Source organism: Oncorhynchus keta, chromosome 37 (genome assembly GCF_023373465.1).
Source record: "Oncorhynchus keta strain PuntledgeMale-10-30-2019 chromosome 37, Oket_V2, whole genome shotgun sequence".
In the NCBI taxonomy this organism is placed as follows: domain Eukaryota; kingdom Metazoa; phylum Chordata; class Actinopteri; order Salmoniformes; family Salmonidae; genus Oncorhynchus; species Oncorhynchus keta.
The window spans coordinates 3,427,076-3,443,912 of NC_068457.1; the positions used below are offsets into that span (position 1 = coordinate 3,427,076).

Sequence of the window (16,837 nt, forward strand, 5' to 3'; positions counted from 1 at the left end):
GGATTTCAGGAAGCTTGGCCCCAGTGATGTACTGGCCCATACGCACTACCCTCTGTAGCGCCTTATGGTCAGATGCCCTCTTCACAACTGTCTTGGTGTGTTTGGACCATGATAGTTTGTTGGTGATGTGAACACCAAGGAACATGAAACTCTCGACCCGCACCACTTCAGCCCAGTCGATGTTAATGGGGGCCTGTTCGGCCCTCCTTTTCATATACTCCACGATCAGCTCCACTGTCTTGCTCACATTGATGGAGAAGTTGTTGTCCTGGCACCACACTGCCAGTTCTCTGACCTCCTCCCTATAGGCCGTCTCATTGTTGTCGGTGATCAGGCCTACCACTGTTGTCGTCAGCAAACATAATGATTGCGTTGGAGTCGTGCTTGGCCACACAGTCGTGGGTGAACAGGGAGTACAGGAGGGGACTAATGTTATATATTTTTTTATTTAACCGGGTAGGCCATTTGAGAACAAGTTCTCATTTACAACTGCAACCTGGCCAAGATAAAGCAAAGCAGTGCGACATAAACAACACAGAGAATAAACAAACATACTTTTTATAATGTATTATTGACTGTATATATACAGTGTGTGCAAAGGAGGTAGGATAAGGGAGGTAAAGGCAATACATAGGCTATAGTGGCAAAATAATTACAATTTAGAAGTTAAACACAGGAGTGATAGATGTGCAGAAGATGAATGTGCAAGTAGAGATCCTGGGGTGCAAAGGAGCAAAAAATAAATAACAATATTGGGATGAGGGAGTTGGGTGGGCTATTTACAGATGGGCTATGTGCAGCGATCTGTAAGCTGCTCTGACAGATGATGCTTAAAGTTAGTGAGGGAAATATGAGTCTTCAGCTTCAGAGATTTTTGAAATTCATTTCAGTCATTGGCAGCAGAGAACTGTAAGGAAAGGCGGCCAAAGGATGAATTGGCTTTGGGGGTGACCAGTGAAATATACGTGCTGGAGCACGTGCTGTGGGTGGGTGCTGCTGTGGTGACTAGTGAGCTGAGATAAGGCTGGGCTTTACCTAGCAAAGACTTATAGATGACCTGGAGCCAGTGGGTTTGGCGACTAATATATTTAAAAATATATATATATTTCACCTTTATTTAACCAGGTAGGCTACTTGAGAACAAGTTCTCATTTGCAACTGCGACCTGGCCAAGATAAAGTATAGCAATTTGACACATAGAAGAACACAGAGTTACACATGGAATAAACAAAACATACAGTCAATAATACAGTAGAAAAAAAGTATATATACAGTGAGTGCAAATCAGGTAAGATAAGGGAGTTATGGTAATAAATAGGCCATGGTGGAGAAGTAATTACAATATAGCAATTAAACATTGGAATTGTAGATGTGCAGAAGATGAATGTGCAAGTAGAGATACTGGGGTGCAAAAGAGCAAGATAAATAAATAAATACAGAATGGGGATGAGGTAGATAGATGGGCTGTTTATAGATGGGCTATGTACAGGTGCAGTGATCTGTGAGCTGCTCTGACAGCTGTTGCTTAAAGCTAGTGAGGGAGATATGAGTCTTCAGCTTTAGTGATTTTTGCAGTTCGTTCCAGTCATTGGCAGCAGAGAACTGGAAGGAAAGGCTACCAAAGGAGGAATTGGCTTTGGGGGTGACCAGTGAGATATACCTGCTGGAGCTCGTGCTACGAGTGGGTGCTGCTATGGTGACCAGAGAGTTGAATGACATTGAAGCTTGTCTGGAGGTTTGTTAACACAGTGTCCAAAGAAGGGCCAGAAGTATACAGACTAAGCACAGGAAGGGCCCAGGATGAGGATCAGTGTGCCACATGTGTGTGTTGCCTACCCTTACCACCAGTGGGCGGCCCGTCAGGAAGTCCAGGATCCAGTTGCAGAGGGAGGTGTTTAGTCCCAGGTCCTTAGCTTAGTGATGAGCTTTGTGGGTACTATGGTGTTGATCGTTGAGCTGTAGTCAATGAACAGCATTCTCAAATATGTGTTCCTTTTGACCAGGTGGGAAAGGGCAGAGTGGAGTACAATTGAGATTGCGTCATCCGTGGACCTGTTGGGGCGGTATGCGAATTGGAGTGGGTCCAGGGTTTCTGGGATGATGGGTGTTGACGTGAGCCATGACCAGCCTTTCAAAGCACTTCATGGCTACCGACGTGAGTACTATGGGGCGGAAATCATTTAGGCAGGTTACCTTCGCTTTCTTGGGCACAAGAACTATGTCAACATTCACAAAGCTGTGTGAAACATGTAGGTATTACAGACTCTGTTTGAAACATGTAGGTATTACAGACTTGGTCAGGGAGAGGTTGAACATTTCGATGAAGATACTTGCCAGTTGTTCTGCGCATGCTTTGAGTCCATGTCCTGGTAATTCGTCTGGCCACGCAGCTTTGTGAATGTTGACCTGTTTAAAGGTCTAGCTCACACAATCGTCCAGAACACCTGGTGCTCTTATGCAGTGTTGCTTGCCTTGAAGCAAGTTTAAAAGGCATTTAGCTCATCTGGTAGGCTTGCGTCACTGGGCAGCTCACGGCTTTCCCTTTGTAGTCCATAATAGTTTTCATGCCCTGCCACAGCCGACGAGCATCAAGAGCCGGTGTAGTAGGATTCAATCTTAGCCCTGTATTGACGCTTTGCCTATTTGTTGTTTCGCCCCGAGGGCGTAGCAGGATTTCTTATCAGCATCCGGATTAGTGTCCCGCTCCTTGAAAGCAGCAGCTCTAGCCTTTAGCTTGGTGCGGATGTTGTATGTAATCCATGGCTTCTGGTTGGGAAATGTACGTACGGTCACTGTGGGGATGACGCCGTCAATGCACTTATTGATGAAGCCGGTTACTGAGGTGGTATACTCCTCAATGCCATTGGATGAATCCCGGAACATATTCTAGTCTGTGCTAGCAAAACAGTCATGTAGTGTAGCATCCGTGTCATCTGACCAATTTCGTATTGCACAAGTCACTGGTACTTCCTGCTTTAGTTTTAGCTTTTAAGCAGAATCAGGATGATAGAATTATGGTCAGATTTGCCAAATGGATGGCGAGGGAGAGCTTTGTATGCGTCTCTGTGTGTGGAGTACAGGTGGTCTAGTGTTTTTTTTCCTTTGGTTGGACATATGACATGCTGGTAGAAATTAGGTAAAGCGGTTTTAAGTTTGCCTGCATTAATGTCCCCGGCCACTAGGAGCGCCACTTCTGGATGAGCAATTTCTTGTTTGCTTATGGCCGTATACACCTCTTTGAGTGCAGTCTTAGTGCCGGCATCAGTTTGTGGTGGTTAATAGAGGGCTACAAATAATATAGATGAGAACTCTTTGTAGATAGTGTGGTCTTTAAAAAAAATATATATATATATATATATATATGTATGTATTTTACCTTTATTTAACTAGGCAAGTCAGTTAAGAACAAATTCTTATTTTCAATGACAGCCTAGGAACAGTGGGTTAACTGCCTTGTTCAGGGGCAGAACGACAGATTTTGTACCTTGTCAGCTCAGGGATTTGATCTTGCAACCTTTCGGTTCCTAGTCCAACACTCTAATCACTAGGCTATGCTGCTGCCCCGGCAGTGTGGTCTACAGCTTATCATGAGTTATTCTACCTCAGGCAAGTAATACCGCAAGACGTCTTTAATATTAAACATTGCACACCAGCAGTTATTGACAAATAGACACACACCCCCGCCCCTCGTCTTAACAGACGTAACTGCTCTGTCCTGCTGATGCACGGAGAAGCCAGCCAGCTCTATATTATCCATGTCGTCTTTCAGCCACGTCTCGGTGAAACATAAGATATTACCGTTTTTAACGTCCTGTTGGTAGGATAGTCTTAATCATAGATTCTCCAGTTTGTTTTCCAATGATTGCACGTTGGCCAATAATACAGAGGGTGGTGGTTTACCTACTGGTCTGTGAATTCTTACAATGCACCCCGCCATTCTCCCCTTTTTTCTCCATCTTTTCTTGACGCTGATGACTGGGATTTGGGCCTTGTCTTGACAAAGCAGTATATCCTTCGCGTCGGACTCATTATAGAAAAAAAATCTTTGTCCAGTTTAAGGTGAGTAATTGCTGTTCTAAAGTCCAGAAGCTATTTTCGGTCATAAGAGACGGTAGCAGCAACAAAGAGAAATAGCAGCAACAAAGAGAAATAAACACAAAATAGTACAGTTGGCTAGGAGCCCGTAAAACGGCAGCCATTTTGCCAGTAGGTGTGGATAAATGTTAGCAGTTCTTAACATGATATTGGTTGGGGGCCCCCGGTCGGTAATTCAACCATGATTACTACAAGTTTAGATATCTGGCCGCTAGACTAACTTATCAATCTTTTGTTGTTGTTGCTGACATAGGCTCATTGAGTGACTGTCAGTGACTGACGTAAGAAAACAACTACTGATGCACTACTATTCTAATTTTTAACATTAAGTTGAGACCCCAACTGAGTCCCCCCGCCCCTTTGGAAATTGATCTGCGGGCCAGTTGCCCATCCCTGCCCTAGAGTCTGCAAAGCTAACATAAGGAATTGTTTTAAGATGGTCATACCAAGTGTACAAAACATTAAGGACACCTGCTCTTTCCATGACATAGACTTACCAGGTAAATGCAGGTGAAATCTATGATCCCTTATTGATGTCACCTGTTAAATCCACTTCAATCAGTGTAGATAGAGGGAAGGAAACAGGTTAAAGAAGGATTTTTAAGATTTGAGACATAGATTGTGTATATGTGCCATTCAGAGGGTGAACGGGGTATGGTTTGTGTTAAGAACTGAAACTCTGCTGGGTTATTCACTTTCAAAAGTTTCCCATGTGTGTCAAGACTGGTCCATCATCCAAAGGACATCCAGCCAACCTGACAAACTGTGGGAAGCATTGAAATCAACATGAATCAACTGTGAAACGTTTGCGAAACCTTGTAGAGTCCATGCCCCCGACGAGTCAAATAAAATTTCAAAAGAAAGTATATTTTGAAGTGAAATATAAGAAAGCTCAGGAAATAGTTTTCATAAATGATTTACCCATATCTAAAAAACTATTGCCTTACTTCCATACATTTTTGAAACCGATACTGGGTTATCTTCAGACTAGTCTTCTGAAGCTTTTGGGTGTCATAGAGCAAAACAACCGACATGTACGTGCTTGTGAGTCTCAGCTTTCCATGGTGGGGTCATTCTAGTCTGTCGCCCAAACCGTGCGGATTCTACAGACAGAAGTTGGCAAGTCGGCTGTAACACCTTCTGACGAGTCCCGTGACGCTTGTAGGGGTCGTAGAGCACGGAAAAGACCATCATGTTCGTGAGTCTCAGCTTTCCATAGTGGGGTGATATTAGTTTGTAGCCTAAACCATTCGACTGATTTTCGGGATGTCTCATGGTCTGAAAAACACCACTGTAGCTCTGCCACATTCCGCCACAGAAGGCTGACGGATGTGGTGGATTGAGAAGCAGCCCTGTAGCACAGTTGGTAGAGCATGGCGCTTGTAACGCCAGGATAGTGGGTTTGATTCCCGGGACCACCCATACGTAGAATGTATGCACACATGACTGTAAGTCGCTTTGGATAAAAGCGTCTGCTAAATGGCATATATTATATATTATATGCAACAAAAAACAGCTTAAACAGAGATTTGGATGGGACATGTTTACTTTTGCTAATTTGTTTTCCACCTGGTTGCGGACATTGACTCTAGTTCATGCTTTATTACGTAGTTGTAATTGATGTAGATAAACCTACAACAAGTTATAACATACAGTGAACTGAGACAGATTATGAATGAGTTGGCCATACGTGCCTACATTTCAGTTGTGAAAACTCATGGCCTGCTACAAAATCATTTCTACAATATCGGTTTCTATGCAATCAGTAAGAACAAGTTAGTTGCTATGCTAGTTGCGTTTCGTAACATCGGATTAAGTCGTCATGACCTTCAATTACCATGGTCCCAAACACCCTTTCCCAATAAACTGTGCAATGTGCATATCCTTGTATCTGTCCTCTTGGGTTCTCTGCTCCAAACTGTGATATTTTGATGAAGCTTAGGCGATACAATCAGAACGTCTTCCACTAGTTCTAACCTGTCCCCTCTCTCTCTTCTCTCTCCAGCCCAGTTGGAGTTTGTGCAGATCCTGGTGATCGTTGTGGTGATGATGGTGATGGTGGTAGTGATCACCTGCCTGCTCAACCACTACCGCCTGTCAGAACGCTCCTTCATCTCCAGGGACAGCCAGGCCCGCAGACGCCACCTACCACTGGCCTCTGTAAGTACTCTACCCTGACCAGGGCTGTATAAACTAACGTTATAGTCTTCATACAGACTTACAGCCTCCACACATACCAGGACATAGATTTTACAGTCTTTAGAAGCGCTCCACACATCTTTACAGGCAACATACTTTATTTGATAGCCTCCACACAAACCAGGAAGTAAACTTTCCTTTACAGCATTTACTCCACACAGACCAGGATGTAGACTACTTTACAGCCTTCACACAAACCAGGGCATAGACTTAATATGAAACGAAAACCACCCTTGTTTCTACTTGGAAATAGGCAAGCCATAGTACAGGGTCCTATTTCGACATCATGGCAGGCCCAAACTAGCCATGTCAGAAAAGCAGATCATTTTTTACTAATGCAAACACATATGATCAGCAGACAATGGTATCCAGTTGGACCTGTATACTATGTACAGTATATGTGTTGATGTCTGTGTTTCTTTCTTTGTGTCTCTTTGTGAGACAGAGGCTCACTGGAGACAGGTTGTCTGCCACATGTCTGCCACATCGCTCAGTGCAGTGATCTGGAGACTCCAGAACCATATGACTGCACTGCTGCTTTCTGAATCACACACAAACACATACTGCTGCTGAATCACCTAGCCCGGCATTCATCTGTTAGGAAATATGGGGCAGGATGCGGTGTGTGTGTGTGTTATCAGGTTTGTGTTTAATTCAGAATTGTGGAATTGACTCCCATTCAACTCATGAATTGCATTGGCCACACCCCACAGGATGTAGAATTTGAGTTTAAGCGACAGGACATAGAATTGAATTCAGTGCAATTCAATGAAATTCCACTCAGTTATACAACATGGGAGTTTCATTGAATCTGACAGGTTACACTTCAAGAAACCAAATAATATATCACTTTACTCCAAAAACAATGTTCAAATATTATTTTAACCTCAGTGCTTAGAATAGTAAATTTAATTTTCCACCATTAATTTAATTGGTTTGGCTTCTTTTTGAAGGCTTTAGGGTCAATTTGAGGGCTGAACTAATGCATTCCGGGAAATGTAGTCTTTCCCCCATATTGATCAAAAGTTAAGTGATTTGTGAAATATAATAACTTAGAATATTCAAATTTTTCAATACAATAGGCTTACACCTAATGTGGAATAGACTAGGCATTTGAATTTCACTGAATTCAATTATATTTCCTTTAATTCAAATTACAATTTTGTATCCTGTTTACTGCTTCGATTCAAATTCAAGAATGTAATTGGAATTTATGAGGCATTCAATTCTGAATTGAGCACAACCCTTTGAGCTATGCAGAAGTCTGTGTACTCTGCAGGAGGGGGTATGAGTCATAGATGACAGAGCGCCTCTCTCTCTCTCTCTCTCTCTCGGTCAGTGTCAGTCTGTGTGTTTGTCTGGGATTGCTTCTGTGAAGAGCACTTTAATACTACATGTAGCCCATCTATGTGGAAAGAACATGGCTAGGAATGAAAGGACAGGAAGTCCTCCAGTATTAGCCATTGGGTTCAGACAAATTGGCTCAGGGATTAATCTCATCTCCCCCACCCTATGCTCTGTGGTTGGCTCTTTGGCTGGAAAGGGAATAACTCCACCTAGTGGCACAAGATGGTATACATTGACGTGATACATGCTCTCTGTCTCTCTTCCTCACAGGATGGGAGTCTGTGGTCCTCAGATGGCCCAGGGCCCGCCAGTGGAATGAGCGAGGTAAAGTGGATTATGGGTGGGAGTGGGCAAACTACTGCCCATTCAATTCGTCCCACAGGAGTTTTTATTTTGGGGGGGAATGATTATAATGGGCAAAAAAACATACCAAGCCACTCTTGAACATTTAAAACTAGATAGTAAGTATGTAGGAATGATAATGGACCTATATATTTTTTAATAACTGCACATTTTCTGACAGCAAATTGATTTTGACTAACATATCGTTACCAAAACAATCTTTGCCACCCTCCGTTCAACTTCAAAATCCCAATGTGGCCCTTGAGCCAAAACATTTGCCCACCCCTGCTTTAGGTCTATAGGGGTCATCCCTAAACACAGGGACCTGCACAGGGACCTAGTCTGGGCCTTATTCCCTTTAAAGTGCACTACTTTTGACTGGGGCCCCAAAAGTAGTGCACTGTATAGGCAATAGGGTGCCATTTGGGCCGTAACCCCAGACTTAAAGAACCTACCCAGGAACCTGGGAACACTACTTGTGTTTGTCCGGAAATTAATTATGCATTCGTCCTTGGATATTAGAGCAGATGGGCTATGAATGTTTATTGACATTCATAGCATAGCGATGACAACAATGGTGCTGTATCAATATACCCTCACACTAAGTCACTGTGGATAAAAGAGGGTTCTGACAATGGGAATACATTGTTAAACTTTTTTTGTGTGTTGTCCTCACAAAGATAAATGACCAAATATAAATGTGTGCGCTAACTCTTCCTGTCCTCCTCCCTTTAGCAGCAGGTGTACACCACGCGTCCCCCGGACCGCGTCCCCTCCTATCTGCAGAGGGAGCGTCTGGCCCGCTTCCAGCCCACCTACCCCTACCTGCCCCACCCCATCATTGACCTGCCGCCCACCATCTCGCTGTCGGACGGCGAAGAGCCTCCGCCCTACCAGGGCCCCTGCACTCTGCAGCTCCGCGACCCCGAGCAGCAGATGGAGCTTAACAGGGAGTCGGTGCGTGCACCCCCCAACCGCACAGTCTATGACAGCCACCTCCTCGACACCTCCCTGTGCCCACCGCCCAGCCTCAACTCCGGGGTCAGCACTACCACGGTAGCCACGGCTGCCCAGGCCTACTCCAGCCGAGTGGAAGGGGCACCACCAACTTATAGCGAGGTGATAGGGCACTACTACCACCCCTCTTCACTACCCAGGCACCACCACCAGACTTCCAGTGGGGACAGGGGCGCAGGGCGTGGAGTCAGGTTAGGAGGCCCGGGTCCCTCGTCGCCGTCCTTGCTACTCCACGGGATTCTCAAGCAGGCCCACCTGAGCAGCCTGGAGAGCAGGAATGTGCGCAACAAAAAGGAGAAGCAGACGCCTGAACAGGTGTGACGACAGTGTTGGTCTCGGGCATTGTTTTCCGAGGCTGCTTTCTCCTTCTCCGCGCACTTTAGCTGAACTGTTGGTGGCAAGCAGGGTTGGAGAGGGTGACATGCAGGGGAGGGGGGGACAGGCGCACAAAGAAAAAGGACTGCACTCCCCTCTTAACTTTACCCCCGGTCACCGTCTTACTGAAACCCGCCACCCCTAAACTTACGTTGTATAAATATTTACTTGTTTTTTTCCTTGCTTACAGCTTTTTTTTCTGTACTGGTAAATGCAAAAACAACAAAACAAAATTCTCTCCAAGTATTTAGGTTTATTTTGTTTTCTCTGCATAATTTCTAGTTACTTATCTCCTCGTAGTTTATCCTTAGTTCCTCCGGAAGTCTTTCAGAATGACCAGGTCTTCCTTTTTTGAGATGGTTATTTTAGTGAGCCTCCCCCGAACCCCTTTCTGGCTTTGAATACTGTCCGTGTACCTGGCTTGTACAGGGAGGGCATTGATAGCACTCTTGTAACAGGTTGACAGTTTCAGGCTCTCACGGGATCCAAGATTGAGATTCATACGTTAACCCGAGTTAGCCTCTCAGCTCATGACCCAGTTAGCCTCACTGCCAGACAGATCCCCATCACTCCCCGTCAATCCGCATCAGAGGGTGCGGTGGTCAACGTTGGCATCTATGGAAACACATGATTGACAGCTGACTGGGTTTGTGATGTCAGGCCATGTGTGTCAACATGAGTACTGGAGTAGAGTCCTGAGTCTGGGTCAATTGAGTTCAGCACTGTGCCCACTGAAGTCATATATATCCACCGTGCTGTACTATCTAGACCCATCTGAGGTTAGTACTGTACTTCAGTTCTTTGTCTATTCGTGTTTAGTACTGTCTGTGGGTCTTTGGCCAGACAAGTTCAGGAGTTCCCGTGTGCGAATACTCTTCTTGTTTTTTTTATTATGATCTTTTTTAAAGAGATGTTTGCACACGATTCAAGACTGTTTATCTGGAGAAAAAGAAAATCAATCTGCAATATGTATCATAAGAGAGGAGAGCAGCGGTATTTTTGTAAACAAATGGATTCTAAAGATAAAAAAATGTTTTTTTTTAAATGTTTTGCCTGCTCTAGAAGAAAAGGTAAAAACGGTAATCTGTTGGTGTGCCAACTCAAACGTGTTTAACTTTGTGCTATCTATACATATACAAATTATTGGCACCATGATGAAGATAAGCAAATAAGTAAAAACAAACAACATTTTGTCTGTTATCATTCTACTTTTTAAAAATTAATCTCAGTTTATGGAACTTTATTATGGCCTTCCATGAATTCCTGTTTCACTGGGGTATAAAAATGAGGTAACACGCATGTCAAATCCCTTTGTCATCCATCACCATGGGGAAAGGCAAATGAAAAGAGACAAATGGTTGTTGACCTGCATAAATCAGGCAATGGGTACAAAAAACAAATATACCACTTACCACTATTAGGGAAACAATTAGGGAGTTTAAAACCACTGGAGCAATGGTAAACTTGCCTGGTATTGGATGCATGTGTATCTTGTCCCCATGCACAGTGAGGAAGATGGTTTAGGAGGCAATGAACAATCTAAAGGCCAAAATTGGAGAATTACAAAACGTAGTCGTATCTACAATTAAATGCCACTTCCATGCCAAAATGTCTTTGGAATGGTTGCTAGAAAAAAGCCTTTATTGCAAGCAACCGACAAACGCCTGGAATTTTCTAAATGGCATTGTCACAGAATGGTACCTGTGCTATGGTCAGATGACAAGAAAATAGAACTCTTTGGCCAAGCACACCAGTGGTGGTTTGGCATTGAGAGAAGGATGCATATACAGAAAATAACCTCATTCCTACTGTAATATATGGTGGTGGGCCTTTGACGTTAACTTGGCCGTAGGTGGACATTCAAGCAAGACAATAACCCCAAGCACACATCAAAATCCACAGAGAAGTAGTTAATTGACCAGAAAATCTAAATTTTACAATGGAAATAAAAGTCTCTGGACTTGAACCCCATTGAAAACCTATGGTTTGAATTAGAGGGCAGTCCATAAGCGCAGACAAGATATATCAAGGATCTGGAAAGATACTGTATGGAGGAATGGTCTAAGATCCCTCCCAATGTGTTCTCCAGTCTCATATAAAACAGGGTGCCGGAGTATTGAAAACAGGGGTGACAATAATTTTGACACCTATCTTGCATCTCTGAGCAATTGTATTACTATAAAATAATGTCACTTCCCAACTTTTTGGTAGCATACAATATAGCGCAGTATTTGTATTATTTCTTTTACTAAGGTTTTTGCTCATCTTTATCAAATGTGCCAATCATTTTAGACATGACTATATATGTATCAATGTATGTGTGTGTGTGTGCTCTATAAACAGTACCAGTCAAAAGTTTGGACACACCGACTCATTCGAAGGTTTTTCTTTATTTTTTACTTTTTTCTACATCGTAGAATAATAGTGAAGACATCAAAACAACATATGGAATCATGTAGTAACCCAAAAAGTCTTTAAAAACTACATATATTTTATATTTGAGATTCTTCAAAGTAGCCAACCTTTGCCTTGATGACAGCTTTGCACACTCTTGGCATTCTCTCAAAGAGCTTCATGAGGTAGTCTCCTGGAATGCATTTTAATTAACAGGTGTGCCTTGGTAAAAGTTCATTTGTGGAATTTCTTACCTTAATGCGTTTGAGCCAATCAGTTGTGTTGTGCCAAGGTAGGGGTGGTGCGCAGCCGCAAAAACCATCAAGCGCTATGATGAAACTGCCTCTCATGAGGACCGCCACAGGAAAAGAAGACCCAGAGTTACCTCTGCTGCAGAGGATACGTTCATTAGAGTTACCAGCCTCAGAAATTGCAACATCAACTGTTCAGAGGAGACTGTGTGAATCAGGCCTTCATGGTCGATTGCTGCAATTAAACCACTAATAAAAGACACCAATAATAAGAGGAAACATGCTTGGACCAAAAAACACAAGAAATGGACATTAGGTGGGAATCTGTCCTTTGGTCTGATGAGTCCAAATTTGAAATGTTTGGGTCCAAAAGCCGTGTCTTTGTGAGACGCAGAGTAGGTGAACAGATGATCTCCGTGTGTGTGTGGTTCCCACCGTGAAGCATGGAGGAGGAGGTGTGATGGTGTAGGGGTTCTTTGCTGGTGACACTGGCAGTAATGTATTTAGAATTCAAGACACACTTAACCAGCATGGCTACCACAGCATTCTGCAGTGATACGCCACCCCATCTGGTTTGCACTTAGTGGGACGATCATTTGTTTTTCAACAGGACAATGACGCACCACACCTCCAGGCTGTGTAAGGGCTATTTGACCAAGAAGGAGAGTGATGGAGTGCTGCATCAGATGACCTGGCCGCCACAATCACCTGACCTCAACCCAATTGAGATTGTTTGGGATGAGTTGGACACTCTTGACTGTTGGAAAAGCATTCCAGGTGAAGTTGATTGAGAGAGTGCAAAGCGTGTGCAAAGCTGTCATCAAGGCGTAACTACTTTGAAGAATCTAAAATATATTTCGACACTTTTTTGCTTTCTAAATGATTCCATATGTGTTATTTCATTGTTTTGAAATCTTCACTATTATTCCACAATGTAGAAAATATTAAAAATAAAGAAAAACCTTTGAATGAGTAGATGTGTCCAAACTTTTGACTGGTACTGTGTGTATACAGTTGAAGTCGGAAGTTTACATACACTTAGGTTGGAGTCATTAAAACTCGTTTTTCAACCATTCCACAAGTTTCTTGTTAACAAACTATAGTTTTGGCAAGTCGGTTAGGACATCTTCTTTGTGCATGACAAGTAATTTGACCATTATTCAAGTCTGGTTCATCCTTGGGAGCAATTTCTAAATGCCTGAAGATACCACGTCCAACTGTACAAACAATAGTACGCAAGTATAAACACCATGGGAACACACAGCCAGAAAGGAGACGCGTTCTGTCTCCTAGAGATGAACGTACTTTGGTGTGAAAAATGCAAATCAATCCCAGAACAATAGCAAAGGACCTTGTGAAGATGCTGGAGGAAACAGGTACAAAATTATCTATATCCACAGTAAAACGAGCACTATATCGACATAACCTGAAAGGCCACTCAGCAAGGAAGAAGCCACTGCTCCAAAACCGCCATAAACAAGCCAGACTACGGTTTGCAACTGCACATGGGGACAAAGATCGTACTTTTTGTCCTCAGGTCTGATGAAACAAAAATAGAACTGTTTTGCCATAATGACCACCGTTATGTTCGGAGGAAAAAGGGGGAGACTTGCAAGCTGAAGAACACCAAGCTGTTTAAAGGCACAGTCATCTTAGTGTATGTAAGCTTCTCACCCACTGGAATTGTGATACAGTGAATTATAAGTGAAATAATCTGTCTGTAAACAATTGTTGGAAAAATTACCTGTGTCATGCACAAAGTAGATGTCCTAACCGATGTGCCAGAACTATAGTTTGTTAACAAGACATTTGTGGTGGTTGAAAAATGAGTTTTAATGGCTCCAACCTAAGTTTATATAAACTTCTGACTTCAACTATATATATATGTGTGTGTATATATATATATATGTGTGTATATATATATATATATATATATATATATATATATATATATATATACAGTGGGGCAAAAAAATATTTAGTCAGCCACCAATTGTGCAAGTTCTCCCAGTTAAAAATATGAGAGGCCTGTATTTTCATCATAGGTACACTTCAACTATGACAGACAAAATGAGAAGAAAAAAAATCCAGAAAATCACATTGTAGGATTTTTTATGAATTTATTTGCAAATTATGGTGGAAAATAAGTATTTGGTCAATAACAAAAGTTTATCTCAATACTTTGTTATATACCCTTTATTGGCAATGACAGAGGTCAAACATTTTCTGTAAGTCTTCACAAGGTTTTCACACACTGTTGCTGGTATTTTGGCCCATTCCTCCATGCAGATCTCCTCTAGAGCAGTGATGTTTTGGGGCTGTTGCTGGGCAACACAGACTTTCAACTCCCTCCAAAGATTTTCTATGGGGTTGAGATCTGGAGACTGGCAAGGCCACTCCAGGACCTTGAAATGCTTCTTACGAAGCCACCCCTTCGTTGCCCGGGCGGTGTGTTTGGGATCATTGTCATGCTGAAAGACCCAGCCACGTTTCATCTTCAATGCCCTTGCTGATGGTAGGCTTTGTTACTTTGGTCCCAGCTCTCTGCAGGTCATTCTCTAGGTCCCCCCGTGTGATTCTGGGATTTTTGCTCACCGTTCTTGTGATCATTTTGACCCCATGGGGTGAGATCTTGCGTGGAGCCCCAGATCGAGGGAGATTATCAGTGGTCTTGTATGTCTTCCATTTCCTAATAATTGCTCCCACAGTTGATTTCTTCAAACCAAGCTGCTTACCTATTGCAGATTCAGTCTTCCCAGCCTGGTGCAGGTCTACAATTTTGTTTCTGGTGTCCTTTGCCAGCTCTTTGGTCTTGGCCATAGTGGAGTTTGGAGTGTGACTGTTTGAGGTTGTGGACAGGTGTCTTTTATACTGATAACAAGTTCGAACAGGTGCCATTAATACAGGTAATGAGTGGAGAACAGAGGAGCCTCTTAAAGAAGAAGTTACAGGTCTGTGAGAGCCAGAAATCTTGTTTGTAGGTGACCAAATACTTATTTTCCACCATAATTTGCAAATAAATTAATTAAAAATCGTACAATGTGATTTTCTGGATTTTTTTCTCATTTTGTCTGTCATAGTTGAAGTGTACATATGATGAAAATTACAGGCCTTTCTCATCTTTTTATGTGGGAGAACTTGCACAATTGGTGGCTGACTAAATACTTTTTTGCCCCACTGTATATACGTATATGGAAACAAATAAACTAACTTAGAAATGGCAATTTTAGAGTTATTTATATAGTCTAATTGTTAAAAAGAATTGCACTATTTGTTATTACAATGAAATGGAACGAGAAATAAAAATTCACCTCTATTGTCAAGGAAACGTGGGGCCCTCATTTATAACCGTTGCGTACATTTTACTCTCAATAGCTGCGTGCTCTATTTCTGAAAAAAATATAGAGATTTATACACTTGGAGGACACCATACATGCGCATGTTTCCCATTAAAAATCAGACCTGTCGTAAAACTGTGCACATGTGAACGAGCATTATAACTGCGCCTGAATAACACCCATCATTCACCTTTTATCGTGACATTAATAGCCTTAATTGCTGTATAATTTGATAGTATTGAAATTAGGCCAATACATTATATCTAAAGGAAATCTACATTTGTGAACTTGATCAAATGTCTTTGGAGGTGTTGCCAAAATGTGAACTATCAAATAAATACAAATATGAACTATCATGGCCAGAAAAGGTGCAGTCATTATGATATTATGCATCATTTTTACAAAAAAAAAAATATTGTTTAGGCTGCTTGAGAAATTTGACATTACAGTATTCAGACATAGACATCAATGGAAAAGGTGAGCCTTCTTCTACTGTTAAACTGCACATCAGATCGAATAGAGCAAAATACTTTAAGTACCGGAAATAGATTTCAGATTATTTTAGAAGGCAAAGATGAAATAAATTGAATTTTGCTCTTCTCACTAACAGCAAATGATTGCATCTTATTATTATATTCAACTACCTGTTTTTTTGTTATGGATAAGTCATTATGTATTCCCAATTTGCACAAGACTACTAGGGTACATTTGCCTTCTTGCAATGCAATACTTCAACCACTAAAAACTGTGCTTACCCACGGTTACAGTTTGTGGGAGGATAAGCACATTCAATTGTCAAGTTCAGCTTTTATGAATGCCAACTTTTGCTTGAATACTGGCGCATGCGTATGTTGTACACGCACAATGTTTATAAATGAGGTTCCTGGAGTTTTGTGTACATGTGTGATCATGAAAGACAGAGCCATCAACCTTTAAACTCCAGTTCAAGTCCTTTATCTCCAGAGAGCCCAGATGGTCTGACCAGAAGTAGGGTGAAATTGCCCCAAGACGCTGATGAGGGAGAAAAGTAGTGAGGAAAGGAAAATAAAGGGAGAGGGAGAGAGATTAGCAGGCAACTGTACGCTGGACACATCCGCCTACTGTCTGGGCTTCTCTCCAACAGGCATCTCTTAGCACTTTAATTAAGAATGAGAGAGCCACAGTCTCCCTCTGTCAGCATTGGTCGCACTTCTCTATTGACATGATTCAACTTCTTCCTCTGAGGCTAGACCCAAGCTGCAAGGGGTCCCAACTTAAGCTTATATAACATCAAAGAAGAGAGAGGGAGGGAAGAGAGGACAGAGGTCGCCGAAAAAAAACACCAGACAAGGCGGTCCGCTCGCCCCTCTCGCTTTCTTCCCATTGGCCCTGCTTAATTTATTATGTACTGTATCTTTACATTCAATTTGAGGACAAATACCTAAAAAAAAAAAAAAAAAAAAAAAAGATGTCTGACCCCTCATACGCAAGCAGCTAAAG

At 42.3% G+C, this 16,837-nt stretch overlaps 2 protein-coding genes across 3 annotated transcripts in view; both read left to right on the forward strand.

Annotated features, from left to right (window-relative positions):
* The window catches only part of LOC118370065 (protein TMEPAI-like), a 79,668-nt gene extending 63,956 nt beyond the window's left edge, over positions 1–15,712 (forward strand). The window contains exons 2-4 of one of the 2 annotated variants that reach the window (XM_035754858.2): positions 6,101–6,255; positions 7,912–7,965; positions 8,719–15,712. In XM_035754858.2, coding sequence (XP_035610751.1) covers positions 6,101–6,255; positions 7,912–7,965; positions 8,719–9,321 — 812 coding nt within the window. In that variant the 3' untranslated portion in view covers positions 9,322–15,712. The remainder of the gene's footprint in view (positions 1–6,100; positions 6,256–7,911; positions 7,966–8,718) is intronic. The other variant, XM_035754859.2, reaches the window with a different exon arrangement.
* The window catches only part of LOC127916587 (uncharacterized), a 184,401-nt gene that overhangs the window by 27,295 nt on the left and 140,269 nt on the right, over positions 1–16,837 (forward strand). The gene's annotated exons all lie outside the window — the stretch shown is intronic.